Source organism: Eleutherodactylus coqui, chromosome 3, assembly GCF_035609145.1.
Source record: "Eleutherodactylus coqui strain aEleCoq1 chromosome 3, aEleCoq1.hap1, whole genome shotgun sequence".
Taxonomy (NCBI): domain Eukaryota; kingdom Metazoa; phylum Chordata; class Amphibia; order Anura; family Eleutherodactylidae; genus Eleutherodactylus; species Eleutherodactylus coqui.
In genome coordinates, this window is record NC_089839.1 from 188,207,517 (window position 1) to 188,231,828 (window position 24,312).

Sequence of the window (24,312 nt, forward strand, 5' to 3'; positions counted from 1 at the left end):
TTCCACCTCCAAACAAAAAAAAGAGACAAACACATACGGAAACCCTGCAATAAGCAGACCCATCCTATGACCGTATCAAATAGATCCCACTGATTATAATGGAGTCTATCCGGCTTCCGTTATGCTGTCCAGCATTTTCCTGTACGAAGACATAAAACTTTGGACAAGATTTTTGGACAAATCTGCACCAGAGACCCAGCTGTGGATATGGCCTGCCAAATTTGGTTTTATAAATTTTCTCTGACAGAACAAAAAATCCAGATTATCTAATAATCTGGCACCTGTCCAGTCCCATGAAAGCAGGATTAAAGGGGTATTCCCAAAATTGACATTTATCAGCCATCCACAGGACAGTTGATAATTCTGATTGGTGGCGGTGTCGTCACCGATCCTGAAAACAGGTGTCCGTGTCCCCCTCACTGCACCCTTCTCCAGTAACATGGAGATTGAATGGAGCGGCGGCCGAGCATGAGTCAGTGGGCTCCCGGAAATAGACGAATGCAAGCACTCCACTATCTTTGATAATCCCATCATCGATGGACCAACACTGTGCCCGGTCAACCACTGCTCCATTTCTACATCACTGTGAGCGGTGCAGTGATATGGAAGTGAGAAGGAGAGAGAGACACAGGACCTCTGTTCTCGGGATCAGTGAGGGTCTCACTGATCAAACTTTTATCACCTATCCTGTGGATAGGCAAGTTTTGGAAACACCCCTGTGTAAGGGCCCTGGGTCAGAGGACCTTCTGAGGCTGCTTGCGGATCCAAGGCAAGTGTGATTGATATTTTGCAAACCTCCCGCACGTGCCAGCTACTGTAAATGCTGTGGATCTTTCATGTGGAAAATCTAGACAAAAAAAAATCTGCGGCAAGTTTGCCCCGTGTGGACGTAACCTGATCGAATTGTGTACCAGAACCCCGTCGTCCTCCGGCGCTAGAGAGGACACTCGGTGGAGCGCAGGCCAAGGATAAAGAAAGCTTTCCCCAGAATGAATTATTACACTTCGCCTTTTTATTGAAGTTGAAAATGAGCTTCAAAGGAGCCGCCGGCGCTGCACTTGTGCCGTAAACTCCTTTCACCGACATCACTTCACACTTCCAGAGTGCAAAGTTCAAATTGATATTGTTGGCTCTTTTTCTTGCCGAGGTTTGGCAGAGGCCCTCCTGCTTGGCTGTTCATTAATATACAATCAGTACATTAGGACGACTCCGGCCCGCTGCCTTCTCTGCATTAGATGGGCTTACTCAGCTCAGGACAGAGAGTTACTCACCCCGTGGCTCTAAACAAGTACGAACCCCATAGAGTCCGGCACAGTGATCAAGGACAACCAGAGGGCATGAGAGCACCGTCACCAACCGGCAGCTCTCCAGCGGTTGAGAAACTACAACTCCCAGCATTCCTGGACACTGGAAGTTGTGTCACTGCAACAGATGGAAAGCCACAGGTTGGAGACCGCCATCATAAAAACACAATAGATAAGAGTTGGCACATGAGGGCAAAAAGACGGAGGTACAGCGCAAAAGCCAATAAAGCAGACATGGGCAACACGCTTATAGCCGCTGGTGTGACGGATGATGCAGTATTTTTCATAATAGCCATTAATGAGCAAGTTTAATATGAGGATACTCCTGCACAAAGCACTTAAGATGCTGCACAGCCTTCTTTCATGGTTACTAGAAAGCTTTAACCCCTTAAGGACATGGCCCTTTTCCCCAACCTACTTTCAAAAACTCATAACTCTTATTCCTGCATAAACGCAGCTGTCTGAGGTCTTTTTTGTGGGACAAGTTTTTCCAAGTTTTTTGGGGATTTTCAGCTGCTGGGACCCACAGCAATCCTGAAATCTGTGCATTACAAATCCTTAAGGAAAATGAAGCAGTGATGCGAATGCGCGCCCACCGCTCCATGGACTTCTGCGGGTGCGGGTGCGCGCCCACCGCTCCAAGGACTTCTGCGGATGCGAATGCGCGCCCACCGCTCCATGGACTTCTGCGGATGCGAATGCGCGCCCACCGCTCCATGGACTTCTGCGGATGCGAATGCGCGCCCACCGCTCCATGGACTTCTGCGGATGCGAATGCGCGCCCACCGCTCCATGGACTTCTGCGGATGCGAACGCGCGACCACCGCTCCATGGACTTCTGCGGATGCGAACGCGCGACCACCGCTCCATGGACTTCTGCGGATGCGAACGCGCGACCACCGCTCCATGGACTTCTGCGGATGCGAACGCGCGACCACCGCTCCATGGACTTCTGCGGATGCGAACGCGCGACCACCGCTCCATGGACTTCTGCGGATGCGAACGCGCGACCACCGCTCCATGGACTTCTGCGGATGCGAACGCGCGACCACCGCTCCATGGACTTCTGCGGATGCGAACGCGCGACCACCGCTCCATGGACTTCTGCGGATGCGAACGCGCGACCACCGCTCCATGGACTTCTGCGGATGCGAACGCGCGACCACCGCTCCATGGACTTCTGCGGATGCGAACGCGCGACCACCGCTCCATGGACTTCTGCGGATGCGAACGCGCGACCACCGCTCCATGGACTTCTGCGGATGCGAACGCGCGACCACCGCTCCATGGACTTCTGCGGATGCGAACGCGCGACCACCGCTCCATGGACTTCTGCGGATGCGAACGCGCGACCACCGCTCCATGGACTTCTGCGGATGCGAACGCGCGACCACCGCTCCATGGACTTCTGCGGATGCGAACGCGCGACCACCGCTCCATGGACTTCTGCGGATGCGAACGCGCGACCACCGCTCCATGGACTTCTGCGGATGCGAACGCGCGACCACCGCTCCATGGACCTCTGCGGATGCGAACGCGCGACCACCGCTCCATGGACTTCTGCGGATGCGAACGCGCGCCCACCGCTCCATGGACTTCTGCGGATGCGAACGCGCGACCACCGCTCCATGGACTTCTGCGGATGCAAACGCGCGACCACCGCTCCATGGACTTCTGCGGATGCAAACGCGCGACCACCGCTCCATGGACTTCTGCGGATGCTAATGCGCGACCACCGCTCCATGGACTTCTGCGGATGCTAATGCGCGACCACCGCTCCATGGACTTCTGCGGATGCTAATGCGCGACCACCGCTCCATGGACTTCTGCGGATGCTAATGCGCGACCACCGCTCCATGGACTTCTGCGGATGCTAATGCGCGACCACCGCTCCATGGACTTCTGCGGATGCTAATGCGCGACCACCGCTCCATGGACTTCTGCGGATGCTAATGCGCGACCACCGCTCCATGGACTTCTGCGGATGCAAACGCGCGACCACCGCTCCATGGACTTCTGCGGATGCGAACGCGCGACCACCGCTCCATGGACTTCTGCGGATGCGAACGCGCGACCACCGCTCCATGGACTTCTGCGGATGCGAACGCGCGACCACCGCTCCATGGACTTCTGCGGATGTGAACGCGCGACCACCGCTCCATGGACTTCTGCGGATGTGAACGCGCGACCACCGCTCCATGGACTTCTGCGGATGTGAACGCGCGACCACCGCTCCATGGACTTCTGCGGATGTGAACGCGCGACCACCGCTCCATGGACTTCTGCGGATGTGAACGCGCGACCACCGCTCCATGGACTTCTGTGGATGTGAATGCGTGACCACCGCTCCATGGACTTCTGCGGATGTGAATGCGTGACCACCGCTCCATGGACTTCTGCGGATGCGAATGCGCGACCACCGCTCCATGGACTTCTGCGGATGCGCGACCACCGCTCCGTGGACTTCTGCGGATGCGAATGCGCGACCACCGCTCCGTGGACTTCTGTGGGATGGAAGAAGATTGTCGAGTGTATTGCTCTTGCTCCATCCCATAAGAGTGAATAGAGTGTTGTCACACGTGTGCACCACCGCTCCATTCTCATGGAGGATTTGGGGCGCAAAAATTTCAGGATCGCTAGAGTTCCTAGTGGTTGAAATAAAAAAATTAAAAAATTTAAAAACCCTAATACGGCCCAGTCCTTTTAAGGAGTCTTGCAGTATATATTCTGCATCCTTCAACATTGTACGCCTTCTACAGGCGCTGAATGAGATAAACCACCGCTCTATAGTAACACCGCGGTTTACAAATCCCTAATGGCTACTAATCTCCGATGTACGGCACTACAATAACCGTATAGTAAACCTCCAGGAGTTAGGAGGGCAGCTCTGTAATATACAACGTCCTGCTATAAATTGAGACCGGCTGCCATTTATAAATAGGACACGGTAAAGATAGCAAAAGCATTGGTAATAAGGCGCTATAAATATGTAAAACAAATGTTTTTGGTAACGTCAAACACGTGTCACTTATTGAGCGGCTTTGAAGGGAGCAAGCCGTCAAAGTCTTTAAAACTTTATTGAAATTGACAAACATCTGTGCGGTGGCTCTCATCAGAACGCAAACAAAACGTGCGAGAAAAACAAAAAAAAAAAAAAAAAAAAAACTAAAATGTAATATTTTTGGATGTGATGATTTTCAGGGGAGCCGAGTCCCGTCACTAGAGGCTCACGTACTCCCAACGAGGCCGGAGCCAGCAGCTTGTGGTTTTACTGACTGTTTGTTTACTCTGCATATATAAAAGAGCCAGGTTTTCCCATGGAGCGGACAACAGCGAGCGTAGTCACAGGCTCACCACTGTTAATAGGCAAATTACAGCTGCGTAAACACTTGCCACAAAATATCTGTTCTCCCGGGCCCAGGAGAGGGCTAACATGTTTTGTAGGTGGATGAAGGATATTTACTTTACAATAATTGTGAGGTGTGATGTTAAATACCCCAAGAAGACTACCGTTATGTGAAGGTGGCCGGAATCTGGCAGATAAGATGGTGGGCAAGCGACTCTACCGATTTCGTTGCAATACTTTGCCAAATCTAGCTGCCATCACTGGATGGAATCCATTTTACACCGTGGATCTCGTTGTAGTTGATGGGGATTTTGCATTGGATTTACATGTGGATTCCAGTCTTATGGGGAGGGGTGGGGAAGCCATAGGGAAAATCTGCGCTATTTCCGCAACATGATGAGCAAGTTGTGGATTTGAGAATCCGCAGCATGTTCATTTTTCCCCATCTGAAATTGTTCCAATACATGGAGATTGTATTTTCGAAAACCCCCTTCTGCATCGCCCATTCATACCTTCATTGGGCTGTTTACGTATAATTGGGTCTTTCTGCTCCATTTTTGGAGCAGAAAAACAAAAATTATAGATTTCCGTTTTAGTTTAGTTTTTTTTCCATCCCGTTTCTTTCAATTCGTTTTTCAAAATAAACAATGGCAGTCTGTTTCCGTTATTTTACTAGAGCAAATAGCGCAGGCTACAGTGCTATTTGTCCACCCAAAATAATGAAAACCTAAATGAAAGGCCATGTTTACATGGGCGGGTATCATGTTGGACAAATACTGCATTCCTAAACCTGCATTTTTTTTGTTTTTTAAATGCGATGCATTTTACGAGAAAAACAAGATATAGGGCGTTACGATAAATGTTGTTCCTTATCTAACAATTCCCCTATATTGGTACAGAGGTGCAGACATTGTAGTCGCAAAAGGACCCCAGTACTATAAAGGCACATACAGATGAAGCAAACTTTAACTTGACATTTTCAATGTTATATGATGTGAAATATCAAGTTAAAAAGAGGTTTCCTGATATTTTCTAGGGGAGGAAAAAAAAAAAAAAAAAAAGTTACAGCTTTCCCTGCCATAAAAAAAACAAATGGCCATATACTCCCCTCTCCCTGGCACTGCTGTGTCCCAAGCGGCTCCTCCTGTTTACCCCGTGACATCATGTTTAAAGGCTGCCCCAGCTCATTTACAGGACATGAGTCTGCTGAGCGGGACTGCAGCCCGTAAACAGAGGTAGGACCGAAAGACAGCAGGGGGAGGAGAGTATATACCTATTTTTTGTTTTGTTTTATGGCAAAAGTGAGCAGTGATCCATAGAGAAATACCAAAAACTGATCTCGGACAACCCCTTTAAAAAAGGTTTGCAGCATCATAGTATATAACATGTTAGATGGAAAGTTCAAGTTTGCTCACATCTCTAAAGCTTGAGTGGCCCTCGCAAATCTTTGCATCAGGATCCTGTAGCTTCAAGTTTGCCAGCGGAAGTTCTTATCTCAGTATTAGTTTGTGCTATAAGCTGGCCGGCCTTTCCAACTCATTTCTACTAGAACTAGGAAAACTAAGTTATAGTAAAATGACTGGATGCCAACACAGATACTGGGGCCAATCAGTCCAATGAATACTGTGCTATAACAATAAAATAAAATGGAAGCGATCGCTTATATTTGAGCATTTTCAAAAAGGTACTAAAAACAATCACGACTGGATACTAAATAACGGAAGGCCCGTTTTGTAAAAGTCGTTTCTTGCTTTCTCCAGAGAGATCGCTTCTCCTGTTCTCGCTCATTCCTCTGCATCTTTAAAAAAAAAAAAAAAAAAAAAATGCTTTTTCCAGATATGCAAACTTTTACCAGATGCACAAAATTCACAGATGACTCATCTCTCATGACCAACTCGTAGACATCAGGCCTTAAGCAAGACAGGCTTTCCGTACTACCTCCCTACCGAGCCAGCGCTGGGCCTGATCTCAAATACACATCATGGATTGTTTTCAATTATATTCCAAATTCCTCTAACAATAACTACGAGGCGTCTGGCACCAACACATCCGATACTTTGAAGTCCCTTTCCACCAAACATTGCAGAAAAAAAAAAAGAAAAGTTTCAAAAAGTTAAACTATGCAGGCGGCGGTTCCAGTTTAAGGACTTTTCCTCCCAATTCTTAGCAGTGAAAAATGATAAAGAATTTCACAGGAAGCTGGCGGACAAGGACTGGTGGAAAGGTCAAACTGTGCTACAAATGGTCCTGTGTCAAGGGGTTACGAGTTAGGTTAACGACTAGGGAGCAATTTTCTGTAAATCTCCTTTGACAGTTAGAGGGGGATTTATGAGAAGTTCAAGGCAAACTTTCATTTTTGGGAGGAAAAAAAAAAGTTACAAAGTAAAAAGGAAAATAAAATGTTCAAAAGAAAAAAAAAAAAAGTAATAAAATTAAAAGTCATTGGCTAAGGAGTCATTACCTGGATTTCCCTCTTCCTTCTTTTCCCTGACCCATTCTTTCCCTATAAGCGTGACTTATGTTATTGGTTATGAACATAACGTTTCCAACTGGGGCTCATACTAGTTAGTAGAGCCTACTTGATAACGTCTAATGAGGTCATTGATATTACGATATGTTGTGTGCATGATGTCAATGGAAAAATCAATTAAAACCTATTGAACAAAACAATCATTGGCCAATACGGTACAAGATACAAAAGCAACTAATCAAGTGCCAATGTTTGGGAGGTTGGGGGCTATTCCGAGGATTCCACAAGTTTCTAGAGGGAGTGTTGGAGATAACCATCCCATATAGATACAAAAGCCACATAGTCATAAAAGGCTACCCCATATGAATATAGAATCAGACTGGTAGAGTTGGAAGGGACCTCCAGGGTCATCGGGTCCAACCCCCTGCTCAGTGCAGGATTCACTAAATCATCCTAGGAAAATATCTGTCCAGCCTCTGTTTGAACACTTCCTTTTAAGAACTCACCACCTCCTGTGGTAACCTGTTCCACTCATTGATCACCCTCACTGTCTAATATCTAATCTGTGTCTCCTCCCTTTCAGTTTCATCCCATTGCTTCCAGTCTTTCCTTGTACAAATGAGAATAGGGCTGATCCCTCTGCACTGTGACAGACCTTCAGATATTTGTAGACAGCTATTAAGTCTCCTCTCAGACTTCTCTTCTGCAACCTAAACATTCCTAGATCTTTTAACTGTTCCTCATAGGACATGATTTGCAGACCGCTCACCATCTTGGTAACTCTTCTCTGAACTGGATCCAGTTTGTCTATGTATTTTTTAAAGTGGGGTGCCCAGAACTGGACACAGTATTCCAGATGAGGGCTGACTAAGGAAGAGTAGAGGTCCTTCCATCTAATCCAATGATTTCCAACTAACGATCTCCAGAAGTAGCACAACTATAACCCTCAGCATGCACCGAAAACCTACTCCTTGGTTGATTCACACACAGGAAGTAGAGAAGTTGCCCTTCGCATGATAGAACTGGTTGCAATCATTTTCTAACCTGCCCTGTAAGATGAAGGATGGGAAAATAGGTTTCCCTGAGCAACTGCTGGATGTTCAGGAGCCGTTTCACAATGAGGGATAATGAAGGGGGAGACATTCATTACTGCCGACCCAGGTAGCAATTTCTGATGGGTGGTCACTAGAGATGAGCGAGCGTACTCGGATAAGCACTACTTGCTCGAGTAATGTGCTTTATCCGAGTATCGCTGTGCTCGGGGCTAAAGATTCGGGTGCCGGCACGGAGCGGGGAGCTGCAGGGGAGAGCGGGGAGGAACGGAGGGGAGATCTTTCTCTCCCTCTCTCCTCCCCGCTCTCCCCTGCGACTCACCTGTCAGCCGCAGCGGCACCCGAATCTTTAGCCCCGAGCACAGCGATACTCGGATAAAGCCAATTACTCGAGCGAGTAGTGCTTATCCGAGTACGCTCGCTCATCTCTAGTGGTCACCACTTTTACAGACGCACACTTACTTTTGTGCTGTAAAATGGGGTGAGGTGTTCTTCGGCCGTGTTCTCATGCTGATCGTTTAGGATTCAGCTGTGGATTCCGCCAGCAATCGACGAAAATAGAGCATTTTACTTGAAAATATCATATCCATGCCCAATTATGTAGTCAAGTCACCACCAGGATTTCTGGCTCATTCACAAAGGCATATGCAATTTTTCGTTCACATGTCCTCCTCCCCCCCCCCCCCCCCCCCCCCCCTTTTCCCATCGGTGTGCTAGCGGTGCATCATCCCAAAAATTAAAAAAAAAAAAAACTTTCTATGGACATCAGTCCATATAGAAAAGTTTAGCAGTGTACACCCTATTCCCCGACGCACATGCGCCCATGGGGGGGGGGGGGGGGGGGGGGGGGGGGGGGGGGAAGAGATGGTCCCATTATCTACACAATCTTTACTCTCTGCAATAGCAGGCCCTCATATAAAGCTCAACTCTTCCTCCCGCAACTACAAATCAGCCGTGAATAGATTGGTCACATTGGTGGCCGCTCATTCATCTGTATAGATATGTAAATTGAATCATCTCTGACATGTCAAGTCTGAATTGACATCAATGCATGGCAAGGGGTTTCTTCACATCAAATGAGGGTCTCAATAGAAAGTCAAGCCCACTCCATGCCCCCTGCCGAGACCCTCCGAGCATGAAATTGTGTGGCGATTCACTAATCTAGAAGCTGCACCCCGGGTGTAAACTGAATTCAGAAAGCAAAGAGACCTCTAAGGATTCTCACTGGCTGGGGCCCCCGGGGGACACAAATGTTTAAGAACCAGAACTACTCGACTGGGATCCTTCATCTAAAACATATTCATAAGCGGTCCGTTACTGAATAGGCGCGGTAACATTACTGAGGCATCGCGCACCTCATGCCTCGCTAACCGCCACTAGTTCTTCACCTTTTTAGAAAAAGTTTACATAGCCATTTCTTAGTGAGAACTTGGGTTATTAAAAAGGACCAAAAATCGGAAAGTCCACTTTTGCCTCCCACCCAGCTCTCAATTACAACTAGGTACGCAAGTCTGTTATCGGGGTGGGAGAGATATCTGTATACCGTGGAGAATTCCGCGCGGGATTTGTGCGTTGGAATGGGGTCATACACAAGTCGTGGCATGTCCCATCTTCGGGCGTGCCATCGCATATGGTTTTCAATGGTGCTGGCAAAGCATCGCCTGGCGTGCTAGGTAAATGTGAGTGCGATGAGAGGTCTACACATTGAAAACAATGAGAAACACTTGGCGATACATCTCACCCCCCACCAAAAGGGGACTCGGTAAGGTTAGAAGGACATTAAAAAAAATAAATAAATAAAAAATAAAAAATTAGATAAAACTAAAATTCCATCGTCGTTAATCAATAAAGATTTACACTTCAAAATTAAAAATATAAATGAATAAAAAAAAGGGTATTTATAAGATGACTGCTGCAAAACGGACTCCCTAAACTAGTGAGCGGGTAACAGACAAGCAATGGGGGTCGTCCAGAGACTCCTTGCCCTTACATACGGATCGATTATTGTTCTGACGAGCGAAAAATGAATGATAATCGTTCAGGGCAAGCGCAGCCAACGAACAAACGATAAGTTGTTCGCTTTTCGTTATTTTAATGCCTGAATAAACGCCATCGTTGGCGCGTTCGTTTTAAATACCGGTGGTTCATAGTCACTGTGTAAGTGTACGCTACTGAACGATTTCTCGCTTTAACGCGCCAATGATGTATCTGCCTGTATAAGTAGGAGGCACGAGCGAACTCTGACATCATTTGCTTGTCCAAATGAGAAGGAAAAAAAAATAAAAATAAAAAAATTAAAATCGGCAGGTCTAAACGGACCCCAAGACAATCACATTATGGACCAATTCTGCTCCCACCTCCAAAAAAATTAAATAACCCAACAAACAGTCCCTGAATAGTCGTTCTATTTCAGCTAACTATTCACCTCCCATAAGGGCTTCCAAATAGTAAATCTGCTTCATTGTGCATTTAAGAAGGACCAACATTCAGGAGTCTGGGAAAGCTGGGTGATAGTGCTGATGTCCACATAAAAAAAAAAAAAAGGGCCTCCCTCCAGACAGACGGGGTTAATACTATAAATGTTACTACAAAGATCACCTATTAGCGAACGCGATCCGCACTTTTGTTTGGCGTTTGTAAAAGCAGCTTATCCCTCTCCGAGCAGAGTAAACACTGGACATTAATACCCTGAGAAGACGACGTGCAGATTTAGATTCGCAGCAGTTGTGGTTATGGGACATTACAAAAAGCGACTCGACTTACACACACAAAAAAAGTCGTAAATCCATAGAAGAAAAACTCTGCGCTTCCCACAAACAGAAAATAATAAACCGCCGCCATCCCTGCGGTCTGTAATGTTTAAAGCGGAGCACCTGGCGCAGAGTCCGCGTGAAGAGGTTTCGCCTCGCACTCCAGGTGCTCACGTGTAAACAATACAAACACTTCTTAATGCATCATACAAGCCGGATAGGAGGATTGCATAATATTATACGCCAAACTTACAGGACTAATGAGGGCGCAGCGATTGCCTCACTCCGGCAGCAAAGTACCAGAAATTGTACTCAAGAGTCCCTTCAAGAGAAAAAACGTAATACGCTTTGAAGGCGTCTGCCACCTCGGTTTGACCTAGTAACCCAATGTACTTCATGTAGGCTTGTCATAAAGAACCCAGCGCTGCCTTAATCATTTGCCCAAGTGTCTCCTATGCAAAGATATCTCATATGTAAAGTTTCTCCAGCGCCATATGCTAATGAGCCCCAGACTGTCCGATGGGTGGTCCGCCTCTTCCAGCCTTTGCCGATTTGTAATTTAAGCTTCTATTCCCTTCAGACTTGGGTGTCCAGTGGGCGGTTCCACAGTCATCTCTGTATGCAGTCCTACAGGGACGGACCACCCACTGGACTCCTAAGCCTACAATGAGCACTAGTGTATTGCTTCATTTAGACGGACCGATCATCATTCAGAAAATCGTTCAAATGAACAAAACTGAAGGATAACGGAGAATCATGAGGTTCTCGCTTATTATTCAGTTTCAGGCATAAAAATTGAAGTCTCGGGCGCTTGCCACGCCATTTAAATATTGAGAATTGTGCGATCTAAATAGACTGCTGAAGCTGGTGATGGCCCAACGGAACGAGCTGATGACAACGAAAATCGGGAGCTCCCCAGCCCGTGTAAAAGGACCTATCAGTTTAAGCAAATGTGCTCCTTTAATGCAGAACATTTTTTCCTTGTGGCACCTTTATCTGCTAAGTGGCCCAATCCCCAGTTCAGAACAGTACTAAAAGGGCTTTTTTGGGGGGGAGGGTTATTGAGGACCAAACCTCAGGACAGGTCACCAATAGTTAATCAGCTGTCAGTCCAGCGGCCTCCGTAGACTTTAGAAGAGTCGTCAAGCTCCAACGTTCGGACAACTAATTGTAATGCTTTCGGGGGCCTTTAGGGTTTGCTCACACACGGCAGATGTGTCTATGACAATCATCTGAATGGTTTTTCGCATCCATGTGCATGCTGCAGAAACCACCTCATTTAGGAGAAGAGAACAGATTTTTACATCCAGAAATTTTTTCAACAAATCTGCCACATCCAAAGTTTCTGCAATTAGTTGCGCACCCCCCCCCCCCCACCCCACCCCCCCACCACCACCACCACCACCACCCCCGATCTGATCAGGAAAGCTGGCAAACTGCTGTAGACTTTAGGAGGCGGACAAAAAGGATGACCGTCCACAGAAGCTCTAAAAAGTGAATCTCCAGCAAGAAATTCCTGGATGCATTTAGGGCATTTTAACTGAAGCAATAAAAGAGTTCAACCCTTCACATCCCGGCCCTGCTGGACAACAATTATCATCAAGGAAGACTGAAAGGTCATTCAGTAGCTTCTTATCGGTGCACAAATTGTTTCCACTTGAGACAAGAGTAGAACTGAAGATAAGATAGACAGATCTTCTCAAGTCTGGAGATTGTGCAGAGTGACAGTGGGAGAGGCAAGAACAAAAACCAATACTAATCTATGGGTTCTGCAGTCACATCTGCTTCAGTCCTTCCAGCAGTTGGAGAAAATACCATTATGGGATGGAATTATCAGGACCTTTTCTGTTGCACTCCAGTTAAGATTTCCTTCGTTGATTTGTAGTACTCGCACATTTGGTCGCATACGTTCATTTTCTGAGAGAATTTTTGACGACTAAAGGCCCATTTACACCAGCCGGTGATCACTTAAAAAAAAACAAAAAACACTAAATCGGCAATCAGTGTGTGTAAATGTGCGGCCATCTTGCGTTTTTCGGGCACTGCTAGCTGATCGTTAAATTCAGTCCAAGCTAAAAATCGTCCTTCAGCCTTATCAGCAGTTTTTCCACTGGGAGTGCTGATAGGATCTGAGCACAGATAATCACCTCAGGCCATTTACTGTATTCAGCTAAGGCTTCATTTGCACACTTAATTGCTATTAAGTAGCTGAGTAGCTACTTAATAGTTTATGCAAAATGATCTCTTAGGCCCCCTGCACACAGGCGGAAATTCTGCAGCAGGATTTCCCACAGAATTTCCGCCCATGGAAGCTGCCATAGGATTGTGTTAGCAAACGCAATCCTAGGCAGATGACCGCGATTTGTCTGCGTGAAAAAACGCGCAGAAAACAAATCGCGGCATGCTCTATTCCTGTGCGAGGCTTGCAGAGCCCGGCACAGAAATCTCACTCCCCGGCTGCTGGCTCCGGCCTGCGCATCAAACAGCTGGAGCGGCGGAAGCAGGCGAGTACGCGCTAGTCCATGCAGGGGCGCGGGTCGGCTCCCGCTGAGAGAATTCTCGCAGCCGGATCCAACAGGCCGTCTGCAGGCGGCCAAACTGTCCTTTGAGCGATCATCGGCCTGTGTAAGCCAGCCTTAAGATAGAGGAGAGCGCGGCCGCGGCGGAAAGAAAAGATAAATAGACATGCTGCATATTCTGAAACCGTGGCTGACTTACCGCAGCGGATTGGCCGTCCCGTGTGGACGAGATTTCTGAGAAATCTCGTCCACATGGCTGGCTAATCCCAAGATTAGCGGCCGCGGGCGGATTTGCCGCGGCAAATCCGCCCTGTGTGAACCCAGCCTTACCCTTAGAGAGTAACTGCACTTTTTAAAAACTTTTGAGATGTCAAAAGTTTTGATCAGTGGAGGTCCAGGTGCCAAGAGCCTGCAGATCGCTGTTGGCTCCTTTCAGCAGCTAAAGATGGATACAAAGGCTTCTATAGACAGCTACGTGTCCGTCTTAAGTGGTGAGGAGTCGTCGACAGGCAGTGAAGACAGCTGAAGGGGCCGAGTACTGCAGCGCCTTCAATTGAACGATCAGCGGTGGTCTCAACACCTGGACCCACACTAATCTAAAAACTTTTGACCTGCCATTCTTACACTTCAGAAGACTAAGAAATAAAACTAGTCCTTAATGTTAATATTTAAAATAATCCTCCAGCCCCGGGACAAAATTTGTCCCAGGACTGAAGGGATACAGTAATGTGTCGTCCTCCTTTTGTGCTGGTGCTCCCTCAATTCGCAAGGCCCTTCATTGACCGTAGCACTTCAACTACCCAATGCACACCGTCCATCGGTAGTCCAATCACAGCAGTGTCTTAGAGAGTGCTACTCACACAAGCAGCGCTGGGCCAATGCCGATGCACAGAGTAGAAGTAGTAGCACTGTAACCATCCTGGAAGATCGAATAGGAGCACCGGATACCGGAGGATATGCGACACATACAGAAAACAGGGAAGATTACTCCCTCCCATTCCAGAGAAGGGTCACTTTAACAAAGTCATAAATGTTGGCGGCATATACTCTATAGTGCCATGCACCCACCGAAAACTGTATAGAACATTAATCTGGGGTACTAAGTGGACTCATATACAACCCAAGTATGGAAACTTCAGTCAATATGGCACACCCCTTAAAAAAAAAAAAAAAAAAAAAAGGCTCAATTTTCACCAAGAAGTGGCTGATGGCCGACATACTTTTTGTGCACGTCCCCCACTATGTTAGACAATGGGCAGGTCACATATGAGAAACATTAGATGAAAGACTTCGTGGTAGGACAGCCTCCTGCCCATTCCCTGGAGCAGCTGAGGCCTCAAATCCCCTTTGCCTAAAAGCAAATGCTTCATCACCCGAGCTGAAGAGTATTTTGACAAGTGGAATTCACATGTGGTGGACAAAAGACGAACGTTAAGCCTGACCAGCCCAGCATATAAATGGCCGATAGAAGCCCATCTGTATCCAGTATGCCGACGTGCTGCATGCCTAATTATCCCACCGTCAGGAGTCACTTCTAATACATACGGATGTAAGTCTCACATATAGCAACTTAGGTCATGTGTAACACGTTGTAGCAGGGGTTTTATGGTGATTAGGGGTTGTTACAATATAGACTTGCAGGTCTATGGACAAAGTTAGGAGATCAATAAAGTGTTCCTCAGAGATTAACAGTTTTCTGTGTGGAACCCGGCAGAAAAGGGTTCTGTTTCTCTGCAGCACCTCCACAGGTCAAGTTAAGTATTACACAGTGCCCATTCATATCTATGAGTTCTGTGTATAACACAAGAAAGGGCAGGTCCTCCAGAGAGAGATGTGCTTCATAACCGCTCATCAGGAGGGGGCGTCGTGTCTCATTAGGTGTGGAGACACCTAGGTGGTTTATTATACAGACAGCAACATTTTGACTAAAAGGCAATTCAGAATAAAAATCATAAATAGGTTTGAGCCTCACTGGAGTTATTTTTTTACTTTTCCAACTAAAACTATTTTTCTAAAAATTAAAAAAAAAATTTTACTCCCCCCCCACTATATCCTTGAACTAGTTTGGACTTTTTTTAGTTCACAAATGACAGTTCAAGTCCTGCCCTCACCTCCCAGTGCCAGGAACCTACATTTAGACAAGGTCACCAGGGGAAGGGCTATAATTAATTTTTTAGTAGGCCCTGAAGCAAATAATCCTTATTTTCACACTTCACACTGCGCTGCTGTCATTTTTCCACAGAGCATCGTTATTACGACAAGCACTTCTGCAGCGGCAGCTGCGGCGGACGAGACCTTAATGGCAACTAAGCTGACGTCCCTCGTTGTTAAACGCATTACATATTTACACACTGGAAAGAGATGGGAACATTTGTCATCTTCTGAGCGCTCAGGAAGCTTTTTTGAAAGAAAAGGTCAAACTTTTTTTTTTGGAAGACTAATTCTCCGAATAAGTTATAAAAACTGAAGTTTTCGGAAACCATTCAAAAAGACCTCCAACCGCGACAGTTAAAGTTTTTTTTGTTTTTTTTTTAACTATTATTGTTCGACCTAAAAGCACCAGAATGCTGAAAAATCTGCATGTCTTGAACCAGATTTTCAGGCGGTATTTAGACTTTTTGCCGCCCAGCTTTCCCATCTTCACCATGTCCTGATCCACAACATCCAACTGTATCAATAATGCTACCTACAAGTGGTTATAGTAAACAGATCCATTGCAAACATGGAGGGTTAGATGGAATACAATCTCCGTCTTCTCTCACTTCTGAGGATGGACAGATGTGCACAAAAATCACTTATACACAAGCAAACCTGTAAAGCAAAAAAATACAAACTAATTCCAAATGTCAATAGTAGTTTATGGGAACTGTCATAAAAGACGGATTTGGCTATCCCTTATCACTGTGCCAATACTACACATCAATAAAATACACGTGGGGACAACCACAAGCCGGCAGCACTCTGGAATACAGGAAGGCATATTCTACCTGCAGCCAGATAGAGAGGAAAAACCTAAAATTCTGGCATCAGAGTTCTGAATTGAATAATATCACTAGGCTCAGTGGATAAGTGCACCGATACCTGGAAACTCATCTAATGGTCAACTTGTTATAGGTCTTTGGATATATTGGCTACAGAAATTCAGCAAGGCAAATCCTATGAGATCTGCTAACAATGTCCTATCTATGAGCAATAAAAGGGGATAAGCAGCTCGGAATCAGTCTGGAAGCCCCTTGTCTCCACGCCCATTGAAAAATTCTATGTGAATTCCGCCTCTAAACAGTTCTTTTAATGGACACTTAGAAATCGCGTTTCCACATCAAGAAGTGACATGTCACTTCTTTTTAGTTTCTGCTTTGAAATTCCGCATGCTGATCTGCGCCAAAGATAAAAAAAAAACAAAAAAAAAAAAAAACATTTCTCCATGGTGAAGTCCGCTAAGTGAATATACCCCTTATGCTATATTCGCATGGGCAAGAACGATAATCGGGCCAAGAAACTGCATTCACTTACAGTGAAAAAAATAGTCACGATGCAGAAATTCATATCCACAGCGCGCTCCGCTGCAAAAATGGATTTTCACAGTGGATTCTATTAATCGGAATTCGTGAATTCCGCACCAAATGCCTCATGTGGATTTACTCCACAACGTGCGCACATACCCTTATTGCAATTTTCCATCATCATGAACTTAAGAGGAAATGACAGTATCAGCAGGTGCACAACAGCTCCCCTCTGGTCTTGGAGGCAAACTGCACCCAAACTAACATAACCCATAGAAGGTTTTCCAGTTACACGGTCTCCCCTATTCAGACAGGAGTCCCCGCTCCACCATCCTACAGCCCCTTGATAATTCCCTGCAGTACAGTGTAATTATACGACTTCTGCTAACATGTATCCCGCTGTCATACATTACCCTTGCCTAACAGTCCTATACAGAGAAGTATCCAGGGAAATTAAATTCACTAAGAGCCAAGGGAAATAAATGTATTTATAGCTGGAAAAGAAAAAACAAAACAAGAAATTGCGTAAAAAAAATATTTTAGTCTGGCCCTCGCCAAAAACCACAAGGGAAATCGCAGGTGAAAATGTAAAACACCAGAACAGCCCCCGAATTACATATTTTAGAGTCCAATTTTTACATTATTGTTAAACCGAATAAAAAAAAAAATTGCTGCACGTATTTCAGACGATATTAATGGATATGTAATAAATACAAAAAAATACTTAGGGCTCATTCACATCAGCGTTAGGGGATTCCGTATTCCTGCTTCGTATTCCTGCGCGAATGGTTCAGTCTTATGACAGAACCGAAGGCCCCCCGTTGACTATAACGGGGGTCCGTTTGATTTCTGTCCAGCAGTCTGGCATTTGGTCCAAATCTACAGGATGAAGTAGCGCAATCTTGTCCTGCTTTCTAGTGGAACGAATCCTCCGATGCTGATGTGAACGAGCCCTTATTAGATTGACCTGTCGAAAAAGTTTTTAGGATGTATCAGATGGAGAAGCCCCTCAGGAACTATTTTCAGCCAATTGTCGGCACTGTGGTGAACGGATGCCTGCTTTAAAAAAAAAAAAAGAAGACCACTAAGCCATGTAATTACAGTACGGATGGGATAATAGAGGGCTTCCCCGCAAGTAACATCACAGCTAGAATAAGGAAACCACAAGAAGCCAATAAAAAACAAGAAAAAAAGTCAGATTGAGGATTCACTGCGGACTAAACAGAACCTCATCCATTTGGGAGTCCAGTAAATGGCGAGGGATTCTCCATGGTAGGAAGCTAGAGGATTCCGATTACGGGTCATTCACACCTGACTAAACTTTTCTGTGCCCAATACAAGTGTCTGTTCACATCTGCGCTGTGGTTTCCATTACCACCACAAACCAAGCTGCGCGGATCAATCACACTATGGATACCGACGGGTGGTCTGTTGGATTCCGCTAAGGTGTCCGTCGTTTTAACAGAAAAAAAAAAAAAATTAAAAGTACTATTTTGTCCCTCAAATGTCACTGCGATAGATGCTCCAATGGAGATGCAAGAAGTACCACCTAGAAGGGACCTTTCAGATGGAATTACGCAGGAGGACGCCGCCAAATCCGCAGCTGCGGAACTCCACACCAAAATCCGCGAGTCTAACTGTATTTTGGTATGGCATTTACTACTGCTCGCAGTGCGCTGCTTATTTCATCCTGTGTGAAAGGTCCCTCAAGGCTCATTCACAAGGGCTTACGCAATTTTAACGGACCGACTTCACTGCGTGCTGCATGCGCTTTTCTTGCACTTTTTTTTTCTGTGTCCTCTGCATATATTTTTTTCCACGCAAAAAAAAAAACCCAACTGATGTCTTTTTTCTGCAAGATGCTTAAAAAAAAAAAAGAAGCCCACACATAACATCCATGTTCTTGAATGTTCCCAAACACTCGTATAAGAGATTTTGGTCCGTGAGTATGGACCACAATAGGAAATAATGCGTTTGTTTTTTAATGCGCAACATTGATCCACATAAAAAACAAACCACACACGTCTAAATATACCAATTTACTTTAAAGGGTCCATGAGTCCGAAAAAATATAAAAAATATGCCCATGTGATCGGGCCTAGACACTGTGCTGGACCCTTCTTATCAACAGACCCCACAGTCTTAGAAGTCTGTCTAGTTTACTCAATGTTTCCGTTACTTGGATGGCAAGACTAGTGGCGTTATATAGATACATCATCCGGCGGCCATATTGGTTGTCACTCAGCAGAATTATTAATGTGACATAAGCAGACAACCCAATGAGTAATCTAATAGTCGATATTAGGGGGAAATGCCCTTTAAAACGTAATAATAACCCATTTTGGATCCCGTGGCCGCATGAGTCAGACGACTGCTTGGAAAAGTTAGAATAGTGAAACTCCTGGCCAAGAATAAAGAGTAGTTCACGACCCTCCGAACTGTACGACTTCCGCATCTACTGTACTCGCCGGTCAATCATCTACTACAGCTTCCTGCAGGACAGTCAGCGGGTTGTGCCTCTCCAAGGTATTGCAGTGCATCGACGTTACACCATGCAGGCCCCCCGCTTTAGGATTTCCACCTGTTAATTTACTCGTTTATCGCAAGGAATGATCAAAGCGGACGCAAGTACAACGGTTCAACATATGTTTAACACAGCGCAGACAGGGGGGGGGGGGGGGGGACCCCAATCGTGGTGACAACCTTCTAGAATCTTAAAAGCACTAGGTTTTCCTATATATGACTTTGCAACAGACATACTTTCTGCGCCGCGGTCTAAAGCGTTCGCCGTGGTCACTTCCGAGAAGTGATCATTTTTATACTCCATGGCAATCCCACTGCACAATAGATAGTAGGGCTTTTACGTAAGCGTTACATCCCGAGGCCGTATTCACACGGTAGATTGCATCGTGCGAGTTGTGGAACACAAAATTGGCGTAGAAATAAAGCGTGTTACGTGTAATAAGTGCATTTACATGTGAGATTCTGCAGAATGAAAAATTGCAGCAAGTTCTACTTTTTGGGCAATATTACACGTTCTTTTGTAAAGGAGCAAAAAAATACAAATCTGCATGATGCGATTTTTATTTTTCCTATTTATAAGCGCGATGTCGGTCTGAGCGTCTCACTCAATATTGTTCTCATCCGCGTGAATACACCCGAAGGGCTCAGTCAGACAGCCATATTAAGCGCATAATACAAATAGCTGAAACTCCATTGATTTTTACTGGGGTGATTCAGATATACGTTTCTCACAGATGGGGAAAATTTGCAACAAGTCCTATTTTGGGCCACACTATAGACTGAAGGAAGCCATTAAGGTCAATGGGAACACATGAATACGCATTAATCATACATATTCACTGCGGATTTATGCATAAAATCAATAAACTTCTTGCCGTTTTTTTTTTTTGGGGGGGGGGGGTGCACATGTGAAAAAGCGCAATCGACACGCACGCAAAAACAATAGCAAAAACAGTTTTGCTCCGTGAAAATGCTCCGTATATCAAGGACTGAGACAGCACACACCCTTGTAACTGAGCCCTTAAGCCTCCGACACACTAGTGGCCTTTTTCGTCCGTGTGTAGTCCGTAAAAAAAAAACAAAAAAAAAAAAACACACACACAAATTTGTACTCGAGTTGAATGAACCAAATCAACAGCAAAACCAGATTTTGAAGGCAAACATACATTTTTGAAATAAGCTTGAAAACCTAAAAACTTTTTACCTCCAGATTAAAATAAAAAATCCTGACAGCGCTTTCCAGTTCTGGGACCTCAACCTTTCCACTGCAACAAATATTAGGAATCCAAATACAACAATTGCACAATCCAATGCGTTTTTGAAAACTTTGCAATCTACTACTCCAGACCTCATCATGCTGCACTACCGGACGCTGCCTGCAGGAGGGAGACACTTCCCACCTACTGGATTACAGTAGATCCCCGGAGGGGCTTGTCTCACCTAATGCTACAAATAAAACACAACTAATAATTAGGACAAACCAATTGAACGACCACCAAGATAAGGTCCATAATACAGAGCAAATGTAAACCTATTTATCTATGCACCTCGCCATTTTTAGAAACTCAGCATGACCTGTTTTTTCCGTACCGCTCTGCTTTTCTATTGGGTAAATATGTAACAGTATTTGCCCACTAGAAAACTGGCAAAAACAGATGAAATAGTGTTGAAATACTGATGTAATGTAATTTGTAAACATGTGCAGAATACGGATGTGTTATTATACGCTTGTGGTGATACAGCAAGAAGAAATTCAATATTTTGGAAAACAAGAATAAACATATTTACATGTGTTTAAAATTACTTCTTTATTTTACTTTTATGTGCTACTTATCCCACAGGGCTATATACCCCGTTTCCCCGAAAATAAGACAGTGTCATATTAATTTTTGCTCCAAAAGATTTCACTTTTTTACATGTATAGCTGCCTGAACACTATTTAAATTGCCTTTTTTAATAACTAACTAGGGATTAATTTTGGAGCAGGGCCTATATTTCAAGCATACTCAAAAAGCCTGTAAAATCATTCTGCATCCTCAAAAATCCTGAAAAATCATGCTAGGTCTTATTTTGGGGGTAGGTCTTATTTTCAGGGAAACCGGGTATTAACTATCACTGACATCACGTCTATTTAGTAGGCAAGACGATCCCTACAATAGGAAATTTTTAGGCAGAACTTAATGTTTGCAGTTAAAAAAAAAAAAAAAAGGCAAAAAGTTGCTAAACTTTGGGAACTTTCAGTCTTGTACACAGATACATTCCGCTACCTTTCATAGGGCCACGTAACAAAGTGTCCGATTATAAATGTAAAACCTGTCGGCTCCAATACTAAGAACATAGTAGCCCAAAGCCAGACTCTTCAGCCACCGTAACAGAAGCCCTTACACGTTATTAAGTGACTACGCAGGCTGCAGCCATAAAATCATATTAGCTGTAAGTTGTTGGGCCCTAATTTGCATCACGTGTTTAAGAATATAAAATCCAACCTGAAAACATGGATTATATTATAGTGATATTTTACAAGTACACAAAGGATTGCTTTGGCAGATCTCCCACTGTTGCACACACCTGGCGCAGGAGTAATAATGGGAATATTACAACGATGTATACATTAGGGTACCCCCCTCCCCATCTGTATACTGCCGATGTAAATCACAGCTATGGCGATGAGACGTGGAATTACTTCACAGGGATATTTGTTTACTAGGACACGTAAACCTGCGCTCTCCGACCTGTAGATCGCCGGCTGTTGCAAAACCCATAATTCCCAGCGCCGATCCCCCAGCTGTTGCTAAACTACCACTCCCAGCTATTACAAAAAACTACAACTCCCAGTGTGGATACCCTGGCTGCTGCAAGGCTATATCTCAAAGCATAGATCCCCAGCTGTTGCAAGACTACAACTGCCATCGTGGGTCCCCCGGCTGTTGCAAGAACTACAACTGAAAGCATGAATCCTCAGCTGCTGCAAAACTACAACTCCCGGCATGCGTGCCCCAGCTACTTAAAAAACTACAACTCCCAGCAAGGATCCTCCAGCTGTTGCAAAAACTACAACTCCCAGTGTGGGTTCCGCTGCAGTTGTACAGATGCATCTCAAAAGCATTAATCCCCAGGTGTTGCAAAACTACAACTGCCAGCATGGGTCCCCGGCTGTTGCAAGAACTACAGCTGAAAGCATGAATCCTCAGCTGCCATAAAACTACAGCTCCTGGCTTGGATCCCTCAGCTATTGCAAAAACTACAAATCTCATCGTAGATCCCCTGGCTGTTGCAAAGTTACATCTCAAGGCATAGATCCCCGGCTGTTGCAAGAACTACAGCTCCCAGCGTAATCCCCCAGTCACTGAAAAGCTAAATCTCAAAGCATGGATCCCCCGACTAATGCAAAAACTACAACTCCCAGTGAGGATCCCCCGACTAATGCAAAAACTACAACTCCCAGTGAGGATCCCCCGACTAATGCAAAAACTACAACTCCCAGTGAGGATCCCCCGACTAATGCAAAAACTACAACTCCCAGTGAAGATGCCCCTGCTGTTTTAAAGCTCCATCTCAAAGTATTGATCCGCAGCAGTTGCAAAGCTACAACTGCTAACAAGCCCGTGGTGCCCGCACATGCTGGGAGTTGTAGTTTTACAACAAGCCACAGGTTGGAGATTACAAGTAAAGATGCAAGTAGTGAAAGAACACAAACCAGTGACTTCAGACCTGTGGATCCCCGGCTGTTGCAAAGACTACAACACCCAAGTATTGCAAAAACTACAACTCTCAGCTGTTGCAAAAAACACAACTGCCAACATGCCTGTGGCCATCAGGGCATGCTGGGAGTTGTAGTTTCACAAATCCCATCAAGTTGGAGATTGCTAGTTTAAATGCAGTTAGTGAAAGTATAGAACACATGATAATGCACAAATCACATGCATATAAATGCACAGCAAGATTCAATTCTGCTAATCCAGCACTGAAAAGAATTTTTTTTAAAAAGCAAGGAAAAAAAAGGAAATAATTTTACAAAACCACAACTGATTATTAGATTATTATTAAATGGTCAGCGCCTTCCTCCTGTCTATATAATATACTGTATGACATTTGATAATCCAGAACATTTGATAATCCAGCGCTTGTCAAATCCCTTTTAAAGGAATTTCACAATCTAGAGACAATATGACAGGGATACCCAACATGTGCCCACATGGAGGAAGCTGGCAGAACTTACAGATGGGTTGCCCATGCTGGCAGGTCACTTGGCACCTGTGTGAGCCCCAGGTTGCTGCAGTCCACCATATCCCCAGTGCAGGTGCACCTGGTGGGGCAGGGGGTCCTGGAAGCCAGGCAACATCCCAAGAGGAGAAGAAGGAGGCTGAGATCCCGGAGAAGACGTCTTCCTGCCCTGGGCTGCATTTTATAATCCGTACTGGAGCTGCTAATTACACAATGATTGCTGCTAATGAGCTGCTGGTTACACTGGGGCGATCACTGATCCTTCCATGCCCGGGGGAGCAGCAGAAAAGGGGGTGATCATCAGCTGCCGGGTCTCCTCCTTGTAAAAGGGGGCTCCTAGGTGCAATACTGAAGGTCCCGATCCTTAGAGATCCCGTGCAGACGTGTGCAGCAGCCGGTCACTGGCAGGGGACACCGCGGATCCCGGGCAGCAGCGCAGACTCTCACTCCCGCTGTACATCCCCCTGCAGACAGCTCTGCTCTCTTCCCTCGCCTGGACTGCCTGGCTTGAATTCTCCCAGTAACCCGCGCTCTGATTGGTTCTCACACGCAGTAAGTCATTGGCGGCTGTGTCGAGGCTTCTGATTGGTCAGAGATATCCCCCCTTCGCACCCTCGTTCT

At 45.5% G+C, this 24,312-nt stretch overlaps 1 protein-coding gene across 1 annotated transcript in view; it reads right to left on the reverse strand.

The window, feature by feature from the left end:
• Positions 1–24,167, reverse strand: part of LRIG1 (leucine rich repeats and immunoglobulin like domains 1) — a 96,858-nt gene extending 72,691 nt beyond the window's left edge. The window contains exon 1 of the mRNA XM_066596659.1: positions 23,687–24,167. Within this exon, the coding sequence (XP_066452756.1) occupies positions 23,687–23,871 (185 nt within the window). The 5' untranslated portion in view covers positions 23,872–24,167. The remainder of the gene's footprint in view (positions 1–23,686) is intronic.
• Positions 24,168–24,312: the final 145 nt, after the last annotated feature.